Here is a 19,350-nt window from a genome sequence, read left to right on the forward strand (position 1 = left end):
GCAGCTTGCCCTAATATGTACACTTTATACACAATTTCCCTAATACATTTATTTTTGTGTACACTGTCGGAGCTGAGAAATGCATCACAAAAGCTGAAAGAGAATTGTGTTCCAATGCACACATCAGTCTGGGAAATGTGGAACAGATCAGTTCACTTAATGCAAACCAAGCAAAATCTTCCACCCATTCCCAGTAAAGAACCTTGCCAGTGGCCTTGGATTTTCATGCCAAGTAGGAGAGCGAATGGATACCTCACATACACTTTGGACAGGGGTGGGCAACTTCTAGCCCTCCATACGTTTTGGCCTAAAACTCCCATGATCCCTCACCATTGGTCATACTAGCTAGGGCTGATGGAAATTGTAGGCCAAAAGGTCTGGAGGGCCATAAGTTAGCCACCTCTGTTCTAGGGTGTAAAATATGTTTGATGGTCAGGTATGGGAGAGAGGAGAGATTCCCATGCTAAAACCACTTTTAATTCCCAAGTTAGTGGCCTAGATTATTAGTTTGTTCTCATGCATGCCCCACTGAGATCATTCTCAGTTCCTCAGAGGGGATGCCCTCTTGGCCTTCTTTGGTACCTCCAGTAGCATCCTGGAGAACATGATGGGGAAAGCTGTTGTGTTCAGAGATAGTAGCTTCAAAGGTCTGGGGTTGCTCATAACCAAGACTGACGGAGGAAGGAAGGGTCAGTGTGTTCAGCTGCATGTGGTGGTCAGCAATGAGTGTTGTCATCTCCTATGGATGGGAGAACCACCAATGTTCGAGCTCACCTATATTCTCCGGAAATCACTTTCAAGTTTGTTTTGGCTCACTCTTGTTGTCATCTTCAACCTATTTTTCAGTGTATTCAAACAGAAAAAGGATGCATTTCTGAAGAGAAAAGTGGTCATTTCTGTGCTTATTTTTCAGAAGTGTGCACTGTGGTGATTCCACATGCACAATATGTAAATAGTAAAGGTTTGTATATATGTATGGTGGCAGCAATGGAGAGAGTTGTGAAGCATCACAATCCACAAACAGAGGGTTGTGGGTGACAGCCTAAAAGCGGCAGTGTGAGGAGAGACACTGATCAAAGCACTTGACCTGGTGACTAGAAGTAAGATTGTGAGGTGGTCAAAAAGGCCTCAGGTCCTCCCACACACCTTCTCACATTTACAAGGAATAATGTGGCCGCTGTCTTGATATATTTCTCTTCTTTGGTCTGACCACTGGGCTTTGGCTCACCTTTTTGAGGCTGAAGGGCATCCATTTCTGCTGCATTGTCTAAACTGTTATACAGTTTCTTTCACCACTAATATAGGACTACAATTAACAGAAATGACTCAAGAATAACAAAACCTCTGAAGAACCAAGTGTTGGAATCATTTTTTCCTTGCTAATTGGTCTCTGGTGTTCAGCTCAGGTCTCAGGAGAATAATGTAGCATTTGGGAAGGAAGATGCAGGCCAATACACCAAGATTGGAGGCCAAGATGGAAAAGACCTCCACAGCCACCATGTATTTCCCCTTCGTACTCAGGTAGGTGGGGACAAAGGACAGCCACACGCTGCAAAACACCAACATGCTGAAGGTGATCAGCTTGGCTTCATTGAAACTATCAGGCAACTTCCTGGCAAAGAAAGCCACACTGAAGCTGATGATGGCCAGGAGCCCCATGTACCCCAGGACAATGTAGAACATGGTGTCTGAGCCTTCATTGCATTGAAAGGTTATCTGACTGATCTGAGAGTGCATGTCAAACTCTGGGAAGGGGGGAGAGGTTGCCAGCCACACAGCACAGATGCCAGATTGAAGAAGAGAACAAAGGCCAACCACAGATATTCCCAGTCGATTTCCTACCCATTTCCTCATCCTGTTTCCTGGCTTGGTGGCCATGAAGGCCAGCACCACAGTCATGGTTTTAGCCAACACACAAGAAACAGAGATGGAGAAGATGATGCCAAACACGGTTTGCCGGAGAAGGCAGGACACCTTTCCAGGCCAGCCAATGAATAGGAAGGAGCATAGAAAGCCAAGCAACAGAGAGGAAAGCAGGACGCATGTAATGTTCCAGTTGTTGGCTTTGACAAGGGGAGTATGCTGGTAGTGAATGAAGATCCACAACACCACCACTGTGATTGTGGAAAACGAAAAGGCACAGCTAACTAGAACTGCTCCCAGGGGCTCTCCGTAAGATAAGTAGACAACATGCTTGAAGATGCATTGATTGTGTTTCTCATTTGGATACTGATCTTCTGAGCACATCTCACACTGATCTGCATCTGAAATAATAAGCAAGGTCTCAATATTTCCAATTTCTGGATTGATCAGGGATCCATTAATCATACCTCCCATATAATAACACTTTGTTAAACGTAGTGAAGAATCTTTTGCCAATTCCAAGTGAGAATTATTGGGCAGGTTTTCTACAATATTTGCATTAGGAATGTGCGAAGCCAGAGCAAGGATGTCGTGTTCACATCTTTCTTTTCTGTATGTGAACTTTGCTTACCATTACACTGCAACATGGTTTTCCTAGTTTTAATTGGAGGGGGGAGAAACACGAAGTATTGCTCATGTGTGTTTTGGTATTGGGTATCTTAGTCTTAGTGCTGCACTTTTTGGATGGCATTACAGATGTCAGCTTTCTGTGAGAAAGTGTAATGTGAGAAAAAACATATTGCAAGGGAAAATCATTATTCTAGTTCCTCTGATGGAAAAGCTGAAAGAGCAATTCCTAGATGAACCTTTACACAACCCTTTCCAACCCTGGGGCATCCATTGTTGTTTGAGTACAAATCCCATCATCTCCAGCCAAGATATCTGTCAGGGATAATGGGAGTTAGAGGCCCACAACATCTGGGGTTCCAAGCTTGTTTAAAGCTCTTTGGAGGCTGAATTGAGCTCCTGGAAAAGGAAGGAGACATGCTCTCTAGTGAAAAACTGTTTGGTTGGATACAGCCTCTGGGCCTTGCAATGACTTCCTCCATAACAAGATGGAGTTTACTAAAGCTATTCATATACCTGTTGCGGAAAGAACAGTGATGAAATAACATAAGCCCAGAGTTAAAGCATCTGTGTTCTTGTCCTCACCAGTATGGTTTGAAATGCTCCCTTCAGGGCACTGAGCGCATTCATAGCAACACATTTGCTGTCCCTGCTGGACAATCTTGCTGTAACCAGGGCGGCAGCTCTCGACACAGGTGGCGTGGGGGACTGTCTAATGACAAGTAGAAAGAAGGCGGTCAATGGGGGAAATGAACAGGTTTCTCATGGTTATAATTCTTAAATTTAACCCTCCTGCAGAAGAACTCAAGAACAAACTAGACCTATTGACATGCAGCTTTGGAACTGCAGGGCTGTGCCTGCTACAACTCTTGGAGGACCCTTGGGCAAGTCGATCTCACTGCTGTCACTGTTGCCTGTTCATTTGTACTCTCCATCCCAATCCATCCAATGCCCCAGAGAGAAAAGGTGCAATGAACGTTGGAGACACTGCTCTATCTCCTGACCCTGGTCCCTGCTTTCATGTGTGGGGAAAACAAGCAAGGGAAGCAAGATGAAGAAGCGGTGATGGAAGCAGGCTCAAAGTGTTGGTGGTGGGTGTGGACCTGAGCAGGTGAGAAATGATGCCAATGCCATATGCCAGCCCTGCTGTGTCACAGTCCTTACAATGGCCCCTACAGGGATCATTCTGCACCCAAGTTGGTATTTGCATTAGTGCCAACAGCTTCCTTCCTGATGCAAATAGCACCCGGGGGGGGGAGATTTATTTTGAGGCAACGCAGGAGAGGAAGTAGTTATACTTTACCTTATTAGTCCACATACAGACAGACATTTGGAAGTCTTGGAGGCAGAACAAGTACTCCCAGTGAGTGAAGAAGGGTGATATTTTACTCCCTACTCACAGGCAAAGAGATGCTAAAAGCATCATCGAAAAAATATCCATACCTGTTGAAACTTGTGATTCCACACAATGGCACTTCCATTAATGACTAACTGTTTTCTGGCCGGAGCTTTGGCATCCATCTTCCCAACTTGGACTCTCTGGAATGATCGATTAGGCAATGTGACCAAGTTGACAATATCATATCCTCCTGCCATTTCCCCATTGTCATCAAAAAATATTTCTTCCCCAGCATTGTTGTTAAAGCGGATATTTCTCAGAAAAGAATGAAGCTGGAGTCAAAGAGAAAAGGTTATATTTTGTCAGATGATGTGGGGGAAGGGTTAATGCTCTATCTCTGAAGTTTGCTCAGATGTGACCTTTGGGCCTGAGAAATCCTTGGGCCACTCTTATCAATATTACAGAAAGTGAGTTTTCAAGATTTTGTAGTTGCAAAAACAGACATGCAACATTTTTTAAAATTCCCTATTATTGAAGAGAAGATGAATGTTGTTAATGTCACATATGTGTGGACCCTCCTGATGGAATCCCCAGAAGGTTTTGCTTTTGAGGTGGTGCTCAGATGCAGCTTCAGGATCTGTGTCCTTGAACGAGAATCTCAGAGAAGCCCAGTTCTCCTCTGCCAGGGTACCATCTTTAAAAATAGAAGCAAAAAGAATTACTTCTTGGAAGGAACTCCATCCAAAATGGCTGTACACTCTCTATTTAAAAGACTGGCCAAGAGACTCTGTTCTGAATGGTCTAGAGGAGAGATGGGAAAACTGTGCCCTGTGGACCAGGTGCAGCCCATCAGGTCTCTTGATCCACTGTGCTGTGAGGAATCCAACTCAACAAGCCAGTGATCAAGGAAGAGAGTGATATCTTCCTGGGTCGCTAGTTCACCTCACCTCCATCACAGCCCCAAGATTTGGAGGAGAGAAGGGTAGAAATAGAAGGAGGTTGCCAGAAAGAATACACATGCAGATATAAACACACAAAGAAAGACTGGGGAGAGAGAGAGTGTGTTGCTTTGGCTGCACCCACTCTTGGCAGGTGGAAGGAATGCAGCCCTCAGGCTGAAAATGGTTCTGAACCCCTAGTCTAGAGAGTGATTTGGAAATGGCTGTCCCATGTGGATCTGTGCAGGTGTGCGTGGGCAGGACTTTCCCTTTTGTTAACAGCAGTCTCTGACCCTAGCAGACACCAAACATAACCCTAAACCCTTTCCCTTCTTTACTCTTGTAAGAGGTGTGCAGAGTTGAAGTGATAACGAGCTGGTTTGCGTGTAATGACAACCCAGAATATGGGTTGAGTATGGGTTGTTGTTGAATCATGCGTTATTGTAGAAGTATAGGCTGTCATTACGTGTGAATCCAGCACTACGGTTTAACTATGGGTTGTTAATGATGAGAAACTGGAAGTTTGCAACCCAACCAGCAAGATGGGTCCTCTTCCTGGGCAGTTAATGGTTAATAACCAGAGGTAAACCATAATGCAGGGTTCACATGTAATGCCAACCCATGGAAGTGGCGGATTCAAGGTGACCATGATTCAACAGCAACCCATGATCCAACGACAACCCATACTCAAGCCATATTCAAGGTTTTCATGATGTGTGAACCATTGCAGTGCATCTGGTTGCAGAAATACCTGGCTTCATGACTGGGGTGTGTGAACAGAAATGTATGAGAGTGATCTGAGCAATTTCAACAAACCATTCCGATGCTGCTACTATAAATTCCTGGTTAATTCTAATCGACTACCTCCAAGTTAAATCAAATATGCTCACGTTTCTCAACAAATGCATCACAGTGAGACACAAGACCTCTTCTGGTGTCCCCCCAAAAAACAAGGGTTAAAAGCAATGTATGAGGAGAAGCACTGCTCCACCCTGCCCCTGTCCTGCATCGCGCTTGTCATCTGTACACATGGCGCATGGGTGTCTGCAGCAGGACCCTCCAGTATCCATGGGGGCTCTCCACATCAGCCAGAACTCTGGAAAATCCGTGTTGTGGCTCACATGGAGAGCCACCGGATACAGAGGCTCTGTTCTTCAGACAACCACCCTCCAGAAGTCCAGAGTGACAAATGCAACCGAATAGAGGGGTGGGACTGGAGCACTCTTCCTGCTCACCCATTGCTGTTACCCCTTTTTTAAACACGTGTACAGGGCTACTGAGAAGAACACATGGAGAGCCATGCTGATCAGACCAAAGGCTCATCTCCCCTTATTCACCTTCTTTCAAAGCTAAATGTGATAGTTCACCTCTTGGGGGTTCCAGTCTGTGCCTTAACAATTCCCCCAGTGACCTGAAGAGCTAAGCTGGATCTGGTTGGCAGAGCAGAAAATTTTCGCCACCACCACTTGATAAGCCTGGAAATGAGTTCTGTCCTGTCCTTGGCCTGATTCAGCATGACTCCTTTGCCACCACTGATCATGTTGACTTCCTATCAATTGCTAGCAATTGCTCCCATTAACCCCAAGTTCTACCCCACCAGAAAGGATCCAAGAGGGAGATACCTAGGCCCTCCAAAACCGAATGCTTCCATAATGCTCGTAGGAAGACTCTTTATCTGGGTGTTGATGCGTGTGTAGAGTGGGAACAAATCCAAATGTCCCTTGACAAGACCATGGCAATGGCCTAATTTTGACCATTCACCAGATCCCAGTCCAATGCAGAAAAGTACATCCTACATGTACCTTTTGCATGAGTGAGGCCCAATACTTCCAAAGGAAAGGAATTAAGAAGAAATGGAACTGTGTCTGTGTTGTCATACAGACATTGAAAAAGGGACAAGACAAAAACTGTGTACAGTAATCTGAGTGTTTGTTTTCAAACATTGAAAACAATGGTTGTTTTCTTGCCTGAGAACAACATGGCCTACACCTTGAACAAGTGCAAGTTGATCACGCTGCTGGAAGAAAAAGTAAGTGGACTGGAGCGGCAACTGTCAACCCTCCGGGGAATAAGAGAACACGAAGAGTTCTTGGACAGAATGGGGGAACTACAGCAGCAAAGGGCAGACCAGAAGCTTGAAGAGCAACAGCAAGATGAGGCAGAGGAAGAATCACAGGGGAACCTGCATGAGAGTGAGCAAGAGGCTGAAGGTCAGTTAAACAGAGGCGATGAAACCCAGGCCTACAAGAAGAAGAAGAGAAGAGTGGTAGTAGTGGGAGACTCCTTGCTGCGTGGGATTGAGACCCAAGTATGTTGCGAAAACCTGTGGACTCGCCAGGTATGTTGTCTCCCGGGAGGACAGATTAGAGACGTGACTGAAAGGTTGCCTGCACTCATAAAGCCCACTGACAGGTATCCCTTTCTTCTCATCCATGTGGGAACAAATGATACCGCCAAGCGGAGCTACGAAGAGATCACGTCAGACTTTGAAGCTTTGGGAAGGAAACTCAAGAACTTTGGGGCCCAGATAGTTTTCTCATCCATCCTTCCAGTAGTTAGAAGAGGGATAGAAAGGGAACGAAAAATACTCCGGGTGAATGACTGGCTACGAAGGTGGTGCTGACGAGAGTGATTTGGATTCTGGGACCACGGGCTATACTTCCTGGAAGATGGGCTGTTGGCTAGGGATGGGTTGCACCTCACAAAGGATGGGAAGAATGTGTTTGGCCACAGCATGAAGAACTTCATCAAGAGGGCTTTAAACTGAATCCTACGGGGAAGGGAGATGTAATGTTGGGGGTAACAATGGACGTAGGCTCATGCACTGCAACGGAGATAACAGCTCTGATAGCGCCCAATAATAGTCTTCAGACACATGTAGGAAGAAAGCCAGACTATGAAGCACATGGTCTTCGATGTCTATATACTAATGCCCAGAGTATGGGAAACAAACAGAACGAACTAGAACTCTTAATACAAGAGGGAAATTATGACCTGATAGGTATAACTGAGCCTTGGTGGGATGACTCTCATGACTGGAATACAGCAATTGAAGGATATAACTTGTTCAAAAAGAACAGGAGGAACAGAAAGGGAGGTGGGGTTGCACTGTATGTGAAAAATACATATCTCCGCACAGAAATACAGGAGGAGGAGCTTGGTAGCCCCATCGAGAGCATCTGGGTTGAAATAAATGGAGCAAAGAATAAAAGGAACCTGGTGGTCGGAGTCTACTACCGGCCACCCAATCAAGGAGAGGACAAGGAAGAAACTTTTGAAAAGCAAATAGCCAATGTTTTAAGGAAGCATGATGTAGTCGTAATGGGGGACTTCAATTTCCCTGCTATCTGTTGGGAGACAAATTCTGCAAAACATGGCCCCTCCAGGAAATTCCGGACTTGTGTGGCGGATAACTTCCTCCTACAGAAAGTAGAGGAAGGAACTAGAGGATCAGCTATCCTTGACTTGATCCTAACCAACAGAGATGACTTAGTGGATCAAGTAGCAGTTACAGGAACTCTGGGGGAAAGCGACCATGTTGTACTTGAGTTCTTGGTTCTAAGGGAAGCAAAAGCTGAGTGTAGTCAAACGCGTACCCTGGATTTTAGGAAAGCTGATTTTCATAAACTCAGAACAATGATCAGGAAGGTCCCATGGCAAGCGACGCTAACGAGAAAAGGAGTCCAAGATGGGTGGGAGCTTTTAAAAAAGGAAATTCTCAAGGCACAATCACAAACAATTCCAACAAGAAGAAAAGGTGGAAGACAACAGAAGAAGCCAATGTGGCTTCACAAAAAACTTAGGGATGACCTGAAAACCAAAAAGGACACATATAGGAAGTGGAAAGAAGGCCAAGTAACAAAGGAAGAGTACAGGCAGATAGCACAGAATTGCAGGGAAGGCGTCAGGAAGGCTAAAGCTGAGAATGAGCTGAGGTTAGCAAGGGATGCTAAAAACAACAAAAAGGCTTTCTTCAGCTACGTGCATAGTAAAAGACAGAGGAAAGAAATGGTGGTTCAGCTATTAAATAAGGATGGCAAAACGATAACAGATGACAAAGAAAAGGCAGAGGTGCTCAATTCCTACTTTGGCTCAGTCTTCCCCCACAAGAGGGCCTATGACCCCCCTGGCAAAGGCGAAGTACAGGCTGAAGGGGCAGGATTGCAGCTTGAGATCGATAGGCATATGGTCAAGGAACACCTAATTACTTTGAATGAATTCAAATCTCCAGGGCCAGATGAACTGCATCCTAGAGTAATAAAGGAACTGGCAGAAGAACTCTCAGAACTGCTGTCTATTCTCTTTGAGAAATCATGGAGGACAGGGGAAGTGCCAGATGACTGGAGGAGGGCTAACGTTGTCCCTCTCTTCAAAAAGGGTAAAAAGGAGGAACCTGGGAGCTACAGACCAGTCAGTCTGACATCAATCCCTGGGAAAATTCTGAAGCAGATGATAAAGGAATCCATCCAGAAGCACCTTGACAACAATGCCGTGATTACTCGAAGCCAACATGGATTTGTCAAAAACAAGTCCTGTCATTCAAATCTGATCTCATTTTTTGATCAAGTCACCTCCCTTGTGGACCGTGGGAATGCTGTAGACATCATATTCCTCGACTTCAGCAAAGCTTTCGACAAAGTGCCCCATGATCTCCTGATGAGCAAACTAGCTCAAAGTAGGCTAGATGAAACAACGATCCGGTGGATCCACAGTTGGCTACAGAATCGGACTCAAAGAGTGCTTATCAATGGGATCTTCTCAAACTGGGGAGAGGTAACGAGTGGGGTACCGCAGGGCTCAGTCCTGGGCCCAGTGCTCTTCAACATTTTTATGAATGACTTGGAGGAGGAGGTGCAGGGAATGCTGATCAAATTTGCAGATGACACCAAATTGGGCAGGATAGCTAATAGTTTGGAAGACAGAAACAAAATTCAAAGTGATCTGGATAGACTGGAGCGCTGGGCAGAAAACAACAGAATGACATTGAATAGGGAGAAATGCCAAGTTCTGCACCTCGGAAAAAGAAACCAAATGCACAGTTACAAGATGGGGGATACGTGGCTCAACCACACTACAAGCGAGAAGGATCTTGGAATTGTTGTCTATCACAAGCTGAATATGAGCCAACCATGTGATGTGGCTGCAAAAAGGCCAATGCTCTTTTGGGCTGCATTAATAGAAGCATAGCTTCCAAATCCCGGGAAGTACTAGTTCCCCTCTACTCAGCACTGGTTAGGCCTCATCTGGAGTACTGTGTCCAGTTCTGGGCACCACACTTTAAGAAGGATGCAGACAAACTGGAGAGGGTTCAGAGGAGGGCAACAAAGATGATCAGGGGACGGGAAACAAAGCCCTATGAAGAGAGACTGAAAGAACTGGGCATGTTTAGCCTTAAGAAGAGAAGACTGAGGGGAGAGATGATAGCACTCTTCAAGTACTTGAAAGGTTGTCACAGAGAAGAAGGCCAGGATCTCTTCTTGAGTGCAGGACATGGAATAATGGGCTCAAGTGACAGGAAGCCAGATTCCGGCTGAACATCAGGAAAAACATCCTGACTGGAAGAGCAATACGACAATGGAACCAATTACCTAGGGATGTGGTGGGCTCTCCCACACTGGAGGCCTTCAAGATGGGGCTGGACAGCCATTTGTCAGGGATGCTTGGACTTGGATTCCTGCATTGAGCAGGGGGTTGGACTCGATGGCCTTGTAGGCCTCTTCCAATCCTAGTATTCTATGATTCTATGATTCTATGAGTGTGACAGGGCAGTTCAATTGGCTCACTCCAAAACTTAAAAAATTTCCCCAAGAAACTAAAGCATGGGTAATCCAAAGCTTATGCATTTTGAGAAAGCTGTACGTTTAGAGAAAGTTAATGCATTTTTCAAGTACACGTTTTGTGAACACAAACACAAAATGAAATTCTCATACATCCATATAGCCAGTGTGGTGTAGTGGCTAGAGTGCTGGACTGGGAGTCGGGAGATCCGGGTTCTAGTCCCCACTCGGCCATGGAAGCTCACTGGGTGACTTTGGGCCAGTCACAGACTCTCAGCCCAACCTACCTCACAGGGTTGTTGTTGTGAGGATAAAATGGAGGAAGGAGGAGGATCATGTACACTGCCTTGAGTTCCTTGGAGGAAAAAAGGCAGGATATAAATGCGATAAATAAATAAATAAATAAATTCTTTCTTTTCTCCTTAGGCTTTCTGGTTGTTTGAATTGCCACAGCGAGTGGCAACAGCATCAACCGTGTTGGCAGCTTGGCTGTTGTTTTGCATCATCCACAATGCCCCATCATCATCCCAGGGCATTGTGGGGAGGAGAGGTGAAGAAAATTTGGAACCTTTCTGTGAAATGGGCATTGGTATCTGGAGGGGTGGGTAAGAACAGGACAATTTCGGAACTTTTCTGAGAAAAGTGTCTTCTGAGAAATTTGGCTGAGCTCTGATTGTAATCCTTCAGGGTTCAGCACCTTCCCCAGGGTCTTCCTAATATTCAGTTTCTGAGGGGTGATTGTGGAGACATCATGTCTCTAATGTAGATGGTTATAATACTCCTACTTCCTTGAACGTCCAGTAGCAGGTGTGAGGGGGCAGGATTGTGTCCAGATATAGCGAAGAGGTGGAGCTCACACTGTACCAAAATCTGACCTCCATTTCCTTGACATTTTTCTTCCCGCGTGAAAGAAGTTTCCTTTTTTCTGCCTCATTCTCAGGGCATTGTATAATTCATTTTGAATTTCTTTTGGTGGTGTTTTTGAGCCTACCTGATCACTAGGAGTTGGCTGGGGGTGCTGTGTATTCATTCTATTACACGTCTCTCCATGGCTCTGCAGCCTCCCGGTCCGCACGTAAGAGGATCCGTGTCTTACCTGCCATGGCTGAAGTTTCAAAAGATTCCATCTGCCTCTCATCTGCATTGCCCTCTGTTTGGCCCTTGATGAATACATGGCATGGAGAGCATGTGCTACAGCATAGACAGCATTGTAGATATTGTAGCTCTGGCCAGACATCCCCGTTTCAAACACAGATCCAGGGAGGCTCTCTAACTTCTCCTTCCCAGTACAGTTCCCCTTATTTGGCAAATATAAGTTATATATTGGGAGTGAACAGAGAAATGCAGTGAACCAGAACTGATGGATGAAATAAATCTTAGATTTATATGGATTTATAGTTTCAAGGAACTCTTGATATCCCGGCACCACATTTGTGTGAAATGAGAAGGACAATGTCCCATTGAAGGATTTCCTTGAGAACTGATTCTTTGGAAAAACAGCAGTGAAATCCCACTGAGCTGTTATAATCCAAACCCTCTCCATTGGACGCTTCTTAAAAAACTCATAGTTTTCTAGAATTATTCGTAAGCCCTCCATAGACTGACCATGCCCATGGACAAGGAACACATTGATTTTGTGCAACCAGAGAGTAAAAGATATCCTTCCCAGTATGTTAGTAAAGGTCTCGTTGGATGCATGACTTGTCACAGTTGGAATTGATTTTGTCAAAGCAATGCAGATATTATTCTGTAGGAGCCTTGGTCTCAGAGTTCGAAGAAATGTTTCTCCACTGTCATCATCTGAAATGAGGAGGCCAATCCAAGTCCATCCAAAATGCTTTAGAAGCTGAACAATGCCATGATACTGAGGTTCTTCATCTGGAATCATCCGGAACAAAGAGGGGAATCGAGTTTTATCACTCAAGACGGGGTCAAAAGAGCCGTACGTAAGCTAAAAGGAGAAAAGCATTTTTTTAGACAGGAGAAAGACATCCCTTTCTTCTTGATTCAACTAAATGTGATCCTCCAACAAGTCATGAGAGGTTAATCTATTCCAGTAAGCAGGGGAAGGGCTGTGGCTCAGGTTACACACACATGCTTTGCATGAAGAAGTTCTGGGGTTCAACCCTTGGTGTCTCAAGGCAGAGCTGGAAACACCCTTGTCTGAAAACAAGGGGAAAAGTAAACTGGAGAACATCCAAAATGATCCCATGTCTCAGGATGTAGCAAAAATGTATGTGGTTTTATTTAAGAAGCAGCCTTCTTCAGGGGCTAGATTAGAGAAAGAAGAAAGGGACAAAAGCACATAAATATACATTTAAAAATTTTTGAGAATAAAACATTCATTTTAAAACATGGCAATAATGTGAATTGTCACACTTCATAATTCCCTCTGAATACTTACTCAGTTTTTATATATAAATGCCCACAGAGCTCACTGAAAAACAAAGTCTCCAAGTTGAATCTTGTGACAGATTGTAATATGCAATAGTCTCTCTCTCTCTCTCTCTCTCTCTCTCTCTCTCATATAGATATAGATATACATACATACATGTGCTGTATTCATGTAGTTTCTGATTAGGCACAAGGTCCCCCATTTTGAGACATGCACCATATTCCAAGGATGTGTGTGTGTGTCAAAAGTACAGAACTTTACAGAAGAGGCTGAAACTCCAGCTTCAAGTCTTTTTAAAAAAGAATCCTATTGTGAGTTCTAAAAACTTTTTGCAAAGCCCAGCCCATTTATGTTTTGCAGAATGATTTTGTTCTACAAAATGCACTCCCAAAGGAGTGCCATGTCTCTTGCTTCTAATATTGCACAGATCTTCAGCTATTCATATTTTAAGAGGCCTGAACATGTTACCCAAATAAGTTTGTTAAATAGGAATCAGAGGGCATAAATCACCCAACATGTAGTACAGGTGGTCAGTTGTTTCAGGGTAGATTCATTTCCGATTCATCAAATCTTTGGATTCGGTCATCTACCAAATGCATTTGCATTGCACACACTGTCCATAGGGGTGGTGTCCTGTGGGTGTTGTAGTGCCTTGGAAGACTTTGTAGTCAATCTCTTGTGGTCCCTACAATCACTCTTTATTACTAGCACTGTCCTGCATTTCTCCATCTGTTTATTTTCGACCATTCGTTGTGGGGAGGAGGGAAAAGGAATTGCTCACGGAAATTTGTGGCAAGGGGTGAGAATTGTGGAGATATTTCTCACGGTGCAGGGCCGCAGGGCTTACCACACTGCAAGTAGGCGGCTGAGGGGAGTGGGGGTGCTCCTTCTTTTATCATTTCCCCCCTGTTCTGTCCGTGCAGCCTCCCCAGCCGCTCCAGCTTCCTGGCGTGGCCCTGGAGGACTTGGCCCAGGCTTCCTCCTTTGGGGCTCCCCTGTGCTGCTGCCTGCAGAGTGCCTGACAGGCAGCTGAGAGAGGCATTTGGTTTTGCTTTGTCATTCCCAAAAGTCCTTTTAACAACAGCAAGAAGAAAAGTCCTACGGAAAATAACAATCCCTCCTCGGGCAGCTTTCAGGCACAGCAGGCAGCTGCACTGGAAAGCCCCAAGGGAGGAAGTCCTGCTGCAGTCCTCCTGGGCTTTCAAAGAAGCTCATGCACCGGAGGCTGCAAAGACAGAACAGGGGGAAATGGTAAAAGAAAGAGTGCCCCCCAGGCCACCTCCTTACAGTAAGGTAAGCACTGAACCCCTGTGCCCTGAGAAGATCTTCCAAAATTCTCAGCAACCCAACGCAAGAGGAAGAAAGATGGCAGCCTCTTTCATGGGGAAGCAAAGAGGCTGAGAAAGGGCAGAGGGGGCTTTGGCACAGCACAATTTATTAGCATGTCCTTGAAGTTCCTTGTTCTTTAGAAGGAAATCATAGGGCCTGTTCAGACGTCATGCTAAGCCATGGTTGTTGGGGAATTTCCGGTAACCAAAGTGGGTAGTGTGTCATGTGGGGGGAGAAAAGCTTGTTCTGTGTGCTTACTAAGCCACCGCCACGAAAAGGTTAAGGGGCCTTGGGGTGGGTTACTGTTATGTGTGGCAGGCTCCCCGGTAGCTTAAACGGGCTCCATAGGACCTCCAGGCTGCAGCCCTAGAGTCCGCCAGCGTCTGCCCCTGAGGGAGATGCTCTAGCTGCCGCAGACTTTCTCTATGGCTGTGCGGCCATTCAGGACACTAGTGGCCCCTGAGAGCCCATTCACGTCACGGAGGACGCCGGGATGCGAGCAAACCACTCAGGTATGTCCGTCAGCTAACGACAGAGGGGTGGTTAGCGGATCCTCACAGTGCCACATGGTTCCCGGTCAACTGACGGGCCCACGCAGAGTGGTTCTGCTTGCCTCCGTAGTTCCCCTAACGACCCTCCCCCTGTGCACGTTTGAATAGGACCATAGGCATTTCTTGTCACCTCCCAATATTTGTTATAATGTGCCAATTCTTTCCAGATTATTTTTCACATAATTAAATGTTAAACTAGTTTATTCAGCTAGAAGATGTCTTATGTTCCATGCTCTGCAAAAGCTGTCATCTATCACTGTCCTCAGGTCTTCTCTAACTACCAATTGTTTGCTCAGTACATGAGATTCTTGTACCAAATCAGATTCCTTGGTACAGCTTCATCGGAAGCTAAGGAACTGCCCATACGATAAATTCTGTTTCAGTGGCCTAGGGTGTGAGCAATCATATTTCAAGTAGGTATTTTGATCAGAAGGTCAGATCCAGAAAGTGGATCTCTCTGGAACGGCAATGTGTATCAAATTTTGTATTGACATCTATAAAGTTTACCCATCTGAAGAAGTTTGGCAAATCGCCTTCATTCACCCTCCATATTAAAAACACATCATCAATATTTCCAACAAACCAGATACTCTAAAACAAACAAACAAACAAACAAAATCACAGGAGACAATATCTCTCTCAAAGATCTCCACATGCAATTTGGCTACCTGAAGAGCCACGGAGTACCCCATGGCCACCCCTTACTTTGGCAATAAAAGCACTTGTCAAATTAAAAATAATTGTTACTGATTAGCTATTTCTGCCAATGAGATCAAATAAAATGTAGGAGGATGTTTTTTCTATCCTTTTTCCAAGTGTTTGATGTATCACTATTTGGGCCTGATCCAGAGGTATATTGGTATTGAAGGATCTTGCATCCATAGTGACCAAGCAATCCTTTTCTGTTCTGTGATGAACTTTAGCTCATCAATACAATCTGTGGGGTCACATATGACTGATGGAATTCTGTCAATGAAGGATTTGAGAAGATGGCCAAGAAATAAAGATAGTTGCTGTAGGACAGACTAACAATCCCAAAGTATAGGGCATCCTTGTGGTGGAAATAGCCCCTTGTGAATTTTTGGTAGGGTGTAAAACTCCTGATCATTTTCAGTGATCTCTGCAGACATGCGCGCGCACACACACACACACACACACACACAGAGTAAGCAATCACAGGCCATTTTGCAGTGTGACAATTAAGATTATTAACATGTTTTTAAAATGACTGTTTTGTTCCAAAAGGAATGTTTTGTTCTATACATTCTAAAATATATATTTAAATGTCAATGTGTTTTTACCCTTTTCTCCTTTCTCTAATCGAGCCCCTGAAGAAGGCCCATACCCCGGGCCAAAACATGGAGGGCTACTCTTTGGAATAAAGCCACATATATTATTTCGACATCCTGAGACTTCGTCTCTTTACTCCATTGAAATGTGAGGAGCCCCTCTCAGTTAGGGTCGAGCCAACAATAATGAGGGTATTAGACCAATGCCCTATGTATACGGAAGCGTCTTACGTTCCATCATATTATATGTGAATTGCTATTATGGGGGGAAAGATTGCAGGGCCTCTGATGGATTCTATGCTGGGTGGTGGAAAATAGAGTTCATTGGAAATAGCATGGTTCTGAATTCTGCATCTCAGCTGAAGCACATTGTCTTGGGGTGTTAGGAAATAGCTGATTTTTCTTTATTGGGCTTGCTGGGAAGACAATTGAAAACATGTCATCCACCTCGCCTATAACACTATATCTTACCACAAATTGGAAATGTTGTTCAGTCGTTCAGTCGTGTCCGACTCTTCGTGACCCCATGGACCATAGCACGCCAGGCCTTCCTGTCCTGCGCTCTCTCCCGGAGCGTGCTCAAGTTCATATTCATTGCATCCGTGATGCTATCTAGCCATCTCATCCTCTGCCGTCCCCTTCTCCTTTTGCCTTCAGTCTTTCCCAGCATCAGGGTCTTTTCCAGGGAGTTTTCTCTTCGCATTAGGTGGCCAAAATATTGGAGCTTCAGCTTCATTATCTGTCCTTCCAATGAGCACTCAGGGTTGATTTCCTTTAGGATGGACTGATTTGACCTCCTTGCAGTCCAGGTGACTCGTAAGAGTCTTCTCCAGCACCACAGTTCGAAAGCATCAATTCTTCGGCGCTCAGCCTTCCTTATAGTCCAGCTCTCACAGCCATACATTACTACTGGGAAAACCATAGCTTTGATTAGACGGACCTTTGTCGGCAAGGTGATGTCTCTGCTTCTTACTATGCTGTCTAGGTTGGCCATAGCTTTCCTCCCAAGGAGCAAGCGTCTTTTAATTTCATGGCTACAGTCACCGTCTGCGGTGATCTTGGAGCCCAAGAAAGTAAAATCTGTCACTGCTTCCATTTCTTCCCCTTCTATATGCCAGGAAGTGATGGGGCCAGATGCCATGATCTTCGTTTTTTTAATGTTGAGTTTCAAACCAGCTTTTGCACTCTCCTCTTTCACCCTCAACAAGAGGCTCTTGAGATCCTCTTCGCTTTCTGCCATTAGGGTGGTATCGTCTGCATATCGGAGGTTGTTGATAATTCTCCCAGCAATCTTAATTCCGCATTTCTCATGATGTAATCTGCATATAAGTTAAATAAGCAGGGTGACAATATGCAGCCTTGTCGTACTCCTTTCCCAATTTTGAACCAATCGGTTGTTCCATGTCTGGTTCTTACTGTTGCTTCTTGACCCTCGTACAGGTTTCTCAGGAGACAGGTAAGGTGGTCTGGTACTCCCATCACTTTAAGAATTTGCCACAGTTTGTTGTGATCCACACAATCAAAGGCTTTAGCGTAGTCAATGAAGCAGAAGTAGACGTTTTTCTGGAATTCTCTTGCTTTCTCCATGATGCAGCGAATATTGGCGATTTGATCTCTAGTTCCTCTGCCTCTTCTAAATCCAGCTTGTACTTCCGGTAGTTCTCGGTTCGCATACTGCTGAAGCCTAGCTTGTAGGATTTTGAGCATCTCCTTGCTGGCATGTGAAATGAGCGCAATTGTGCGGTAGTTTGAACACTCTTTGGCGTTGCCCTGCTTTGGAATTGGAATGTAAACTGACCTTTTCCAGTCTTGTGGCCACTGTTGAGTGTTCCAGATTTGTTGGCATATTGAATGCAGCGCTTTAACAGCATCATCTTTTAGGATTTTAAATAGCTCAGCTGGAATACTGTCATCTCCGCTAGCTTTGTTGTTACTAATGCTTCCTAAGGCCCACTTGCCTTCACTCTCGAGGATGTCCGGCTCAAGTTCAGTGACCGCACTATCATGGCTATCAGGGACATTCAGATCTTTCCTGTATAGTTCTTCTGTGTATTCTTGCCACCTCTTCTTAATCTCATCTGCTTCTGTTAGGTCCCTGCCTTCTTTGTCCTTTATCATGCCCGTCTTTGCACAAAACGTTCCCTTGAGATCTCCAATTTTCTTGAAGAGATCTCTAGTCTTTCCCATTCTGTTGTTTTCCTCGATTTCTTTGCATTGTTCATTTCAGAAGGCCTTCTTGTCTCTCCTTGCTATTCTCTGGAACTCTGTGCATTCAGTTGGGTCTATCTTCCCCTTTCTCCCTTGCTTTTCGCTTCCCTTCTTTCGTGAGCTACTTGTAAAGCCTCATCAGACAGCCACTTGGCTTTCTTGCATTTCTTTTTCTTTGGGATGGATTTCGTTGCTGCCTCCTGAACAATGTGACGGACCTCCGTCCATAGTTCCTCAGGCACTCTGTCTATCAGGTCTAATCCCTGAAATCTATTCCTCACCTCCACTGTATATTCATCAGGGATATGATTTAGGTCATACCTGAACGGTTTAGTGGTTTTCCCGACGTTCTTCAATTTAAGCCGAAATTTTGCAAGAAGCAGCTCATGATCTGAGCCACAGTCAGCTCCAGGTCTTGTTTTTACTGACTGTATGGAGCTTCTCCATCTTTGGCTGCAAAGGACATAATCAATCTGATTTCGATATTGACCATCTGGTGACATCCATGTGTAGAGTCGCCTCTTGTGCTGTTGGAAAAGAGTGTTTGCTATGATCAGCATGTTCTCTTGGCAAAACTCTATTAGCTTTTGTCCTGCTTCATTTTGTACACCAAAGCCATGCCTGCCTGTTATCCCGGTGATTTCTTGACTTCCTACTTTAGCATTCCAATCCCCTATGATGAAGAGGACATCTTTTTTTGGTGTTAGTTCTAGAAGGTGTTGTAGGTCTTCATAGAACCTATCAACCTCAGCTTCTTCGGCCTCAGTGGTTGGGGCATAGACTTGAATTACTGTGATGTTGAATGGTTTGCCTTGGATTCGTACTGAGATCATTCTATCATTTTTAAGATTGTACCCCAGTACTGCTTTTCCCACCCTTTTGTTGACTATGAGTGCTACTCCATTTCTTCTAAGGGATTCTTGCCCACAATAGTAGATATGATGGTCACCTGAATTAAATTCACCCATGCCTGTCCATTTTAGTTCGCTGATTCCCAAGATGTCGATGTTCAATCTTGCCATCTCATGTTTGAC

The 19,350-nt window shown here is 44.8% G+C and overlaps 1 protein-coding gene across 1 annotated transcript; it reads right to left on the reverse strand.

Moving 5' to 3' along the window:
• Positions 1–1,365: 1,365 nt before the first annotated feature.
• On the reverse strand, positions 1,366–12,157 carry LOC146342468 (vomeronasal type-2 receptor 26-like). Its single transcript, XM_084806203.1, has 4 exons — positions 11,641–12,157; positions 3,934–4,161; positions 3,076–3,202; positions 1,366–2,264 (listed from the first exon to the last, which is right to left on the reverse strand). The coding sequence occupies exons 1-4, from the start codon at positions 12,139–12,141 to the stop codon at positions 1,366–1,368; spliced, it is 1,755 nt and encodes a 584-aa protein (XP_084662329.1). The 5' UTR covers positions 12,142–12,157.
• Positions 12,158–19,350: the final 7,193 nt, after the last annotated feature.

This window comes from Heloderma suspectum, chromosome 6 (genome assembly GCF_057233095.1).
Source record: "Heloderma suspectum isolate Gila_16-S chromosome 6, 16-S_ref, whole genome shotgun sequence".
Classification (NCBI taxonomy): Eukaryota; Metazoa; Chordata; class Lepidosauria; order Squamata; family Helodermatidae; genus Heloderma; species Heloderma suspectum.

Excerpts from the sequence above, each read along its gene's own strand:
- LOC146342468 (XM_084806203.1), bottom strand. The coding sequence starts at position 12,141 with ATGGAGGGCTTACGAATAATTCTAGAAAACTATGAGTTTTTTAAGAAG. Across the intron at positions 4,162-11,640 it reads TGAAACTTCAGCCATGGCAG|CTTCATTCTTTTCTGAGAAA; the intron begins GTAAGACACGGA and ends CTTTGACTCCAG. Across the intron at positions 3,203-3,933 it reads GGAATCACAAGTTTCAACAG|ACAGTCCCCCACGCCACCTG; the intron begins GTATGGATATTT and ends ACTTGTCATTAG.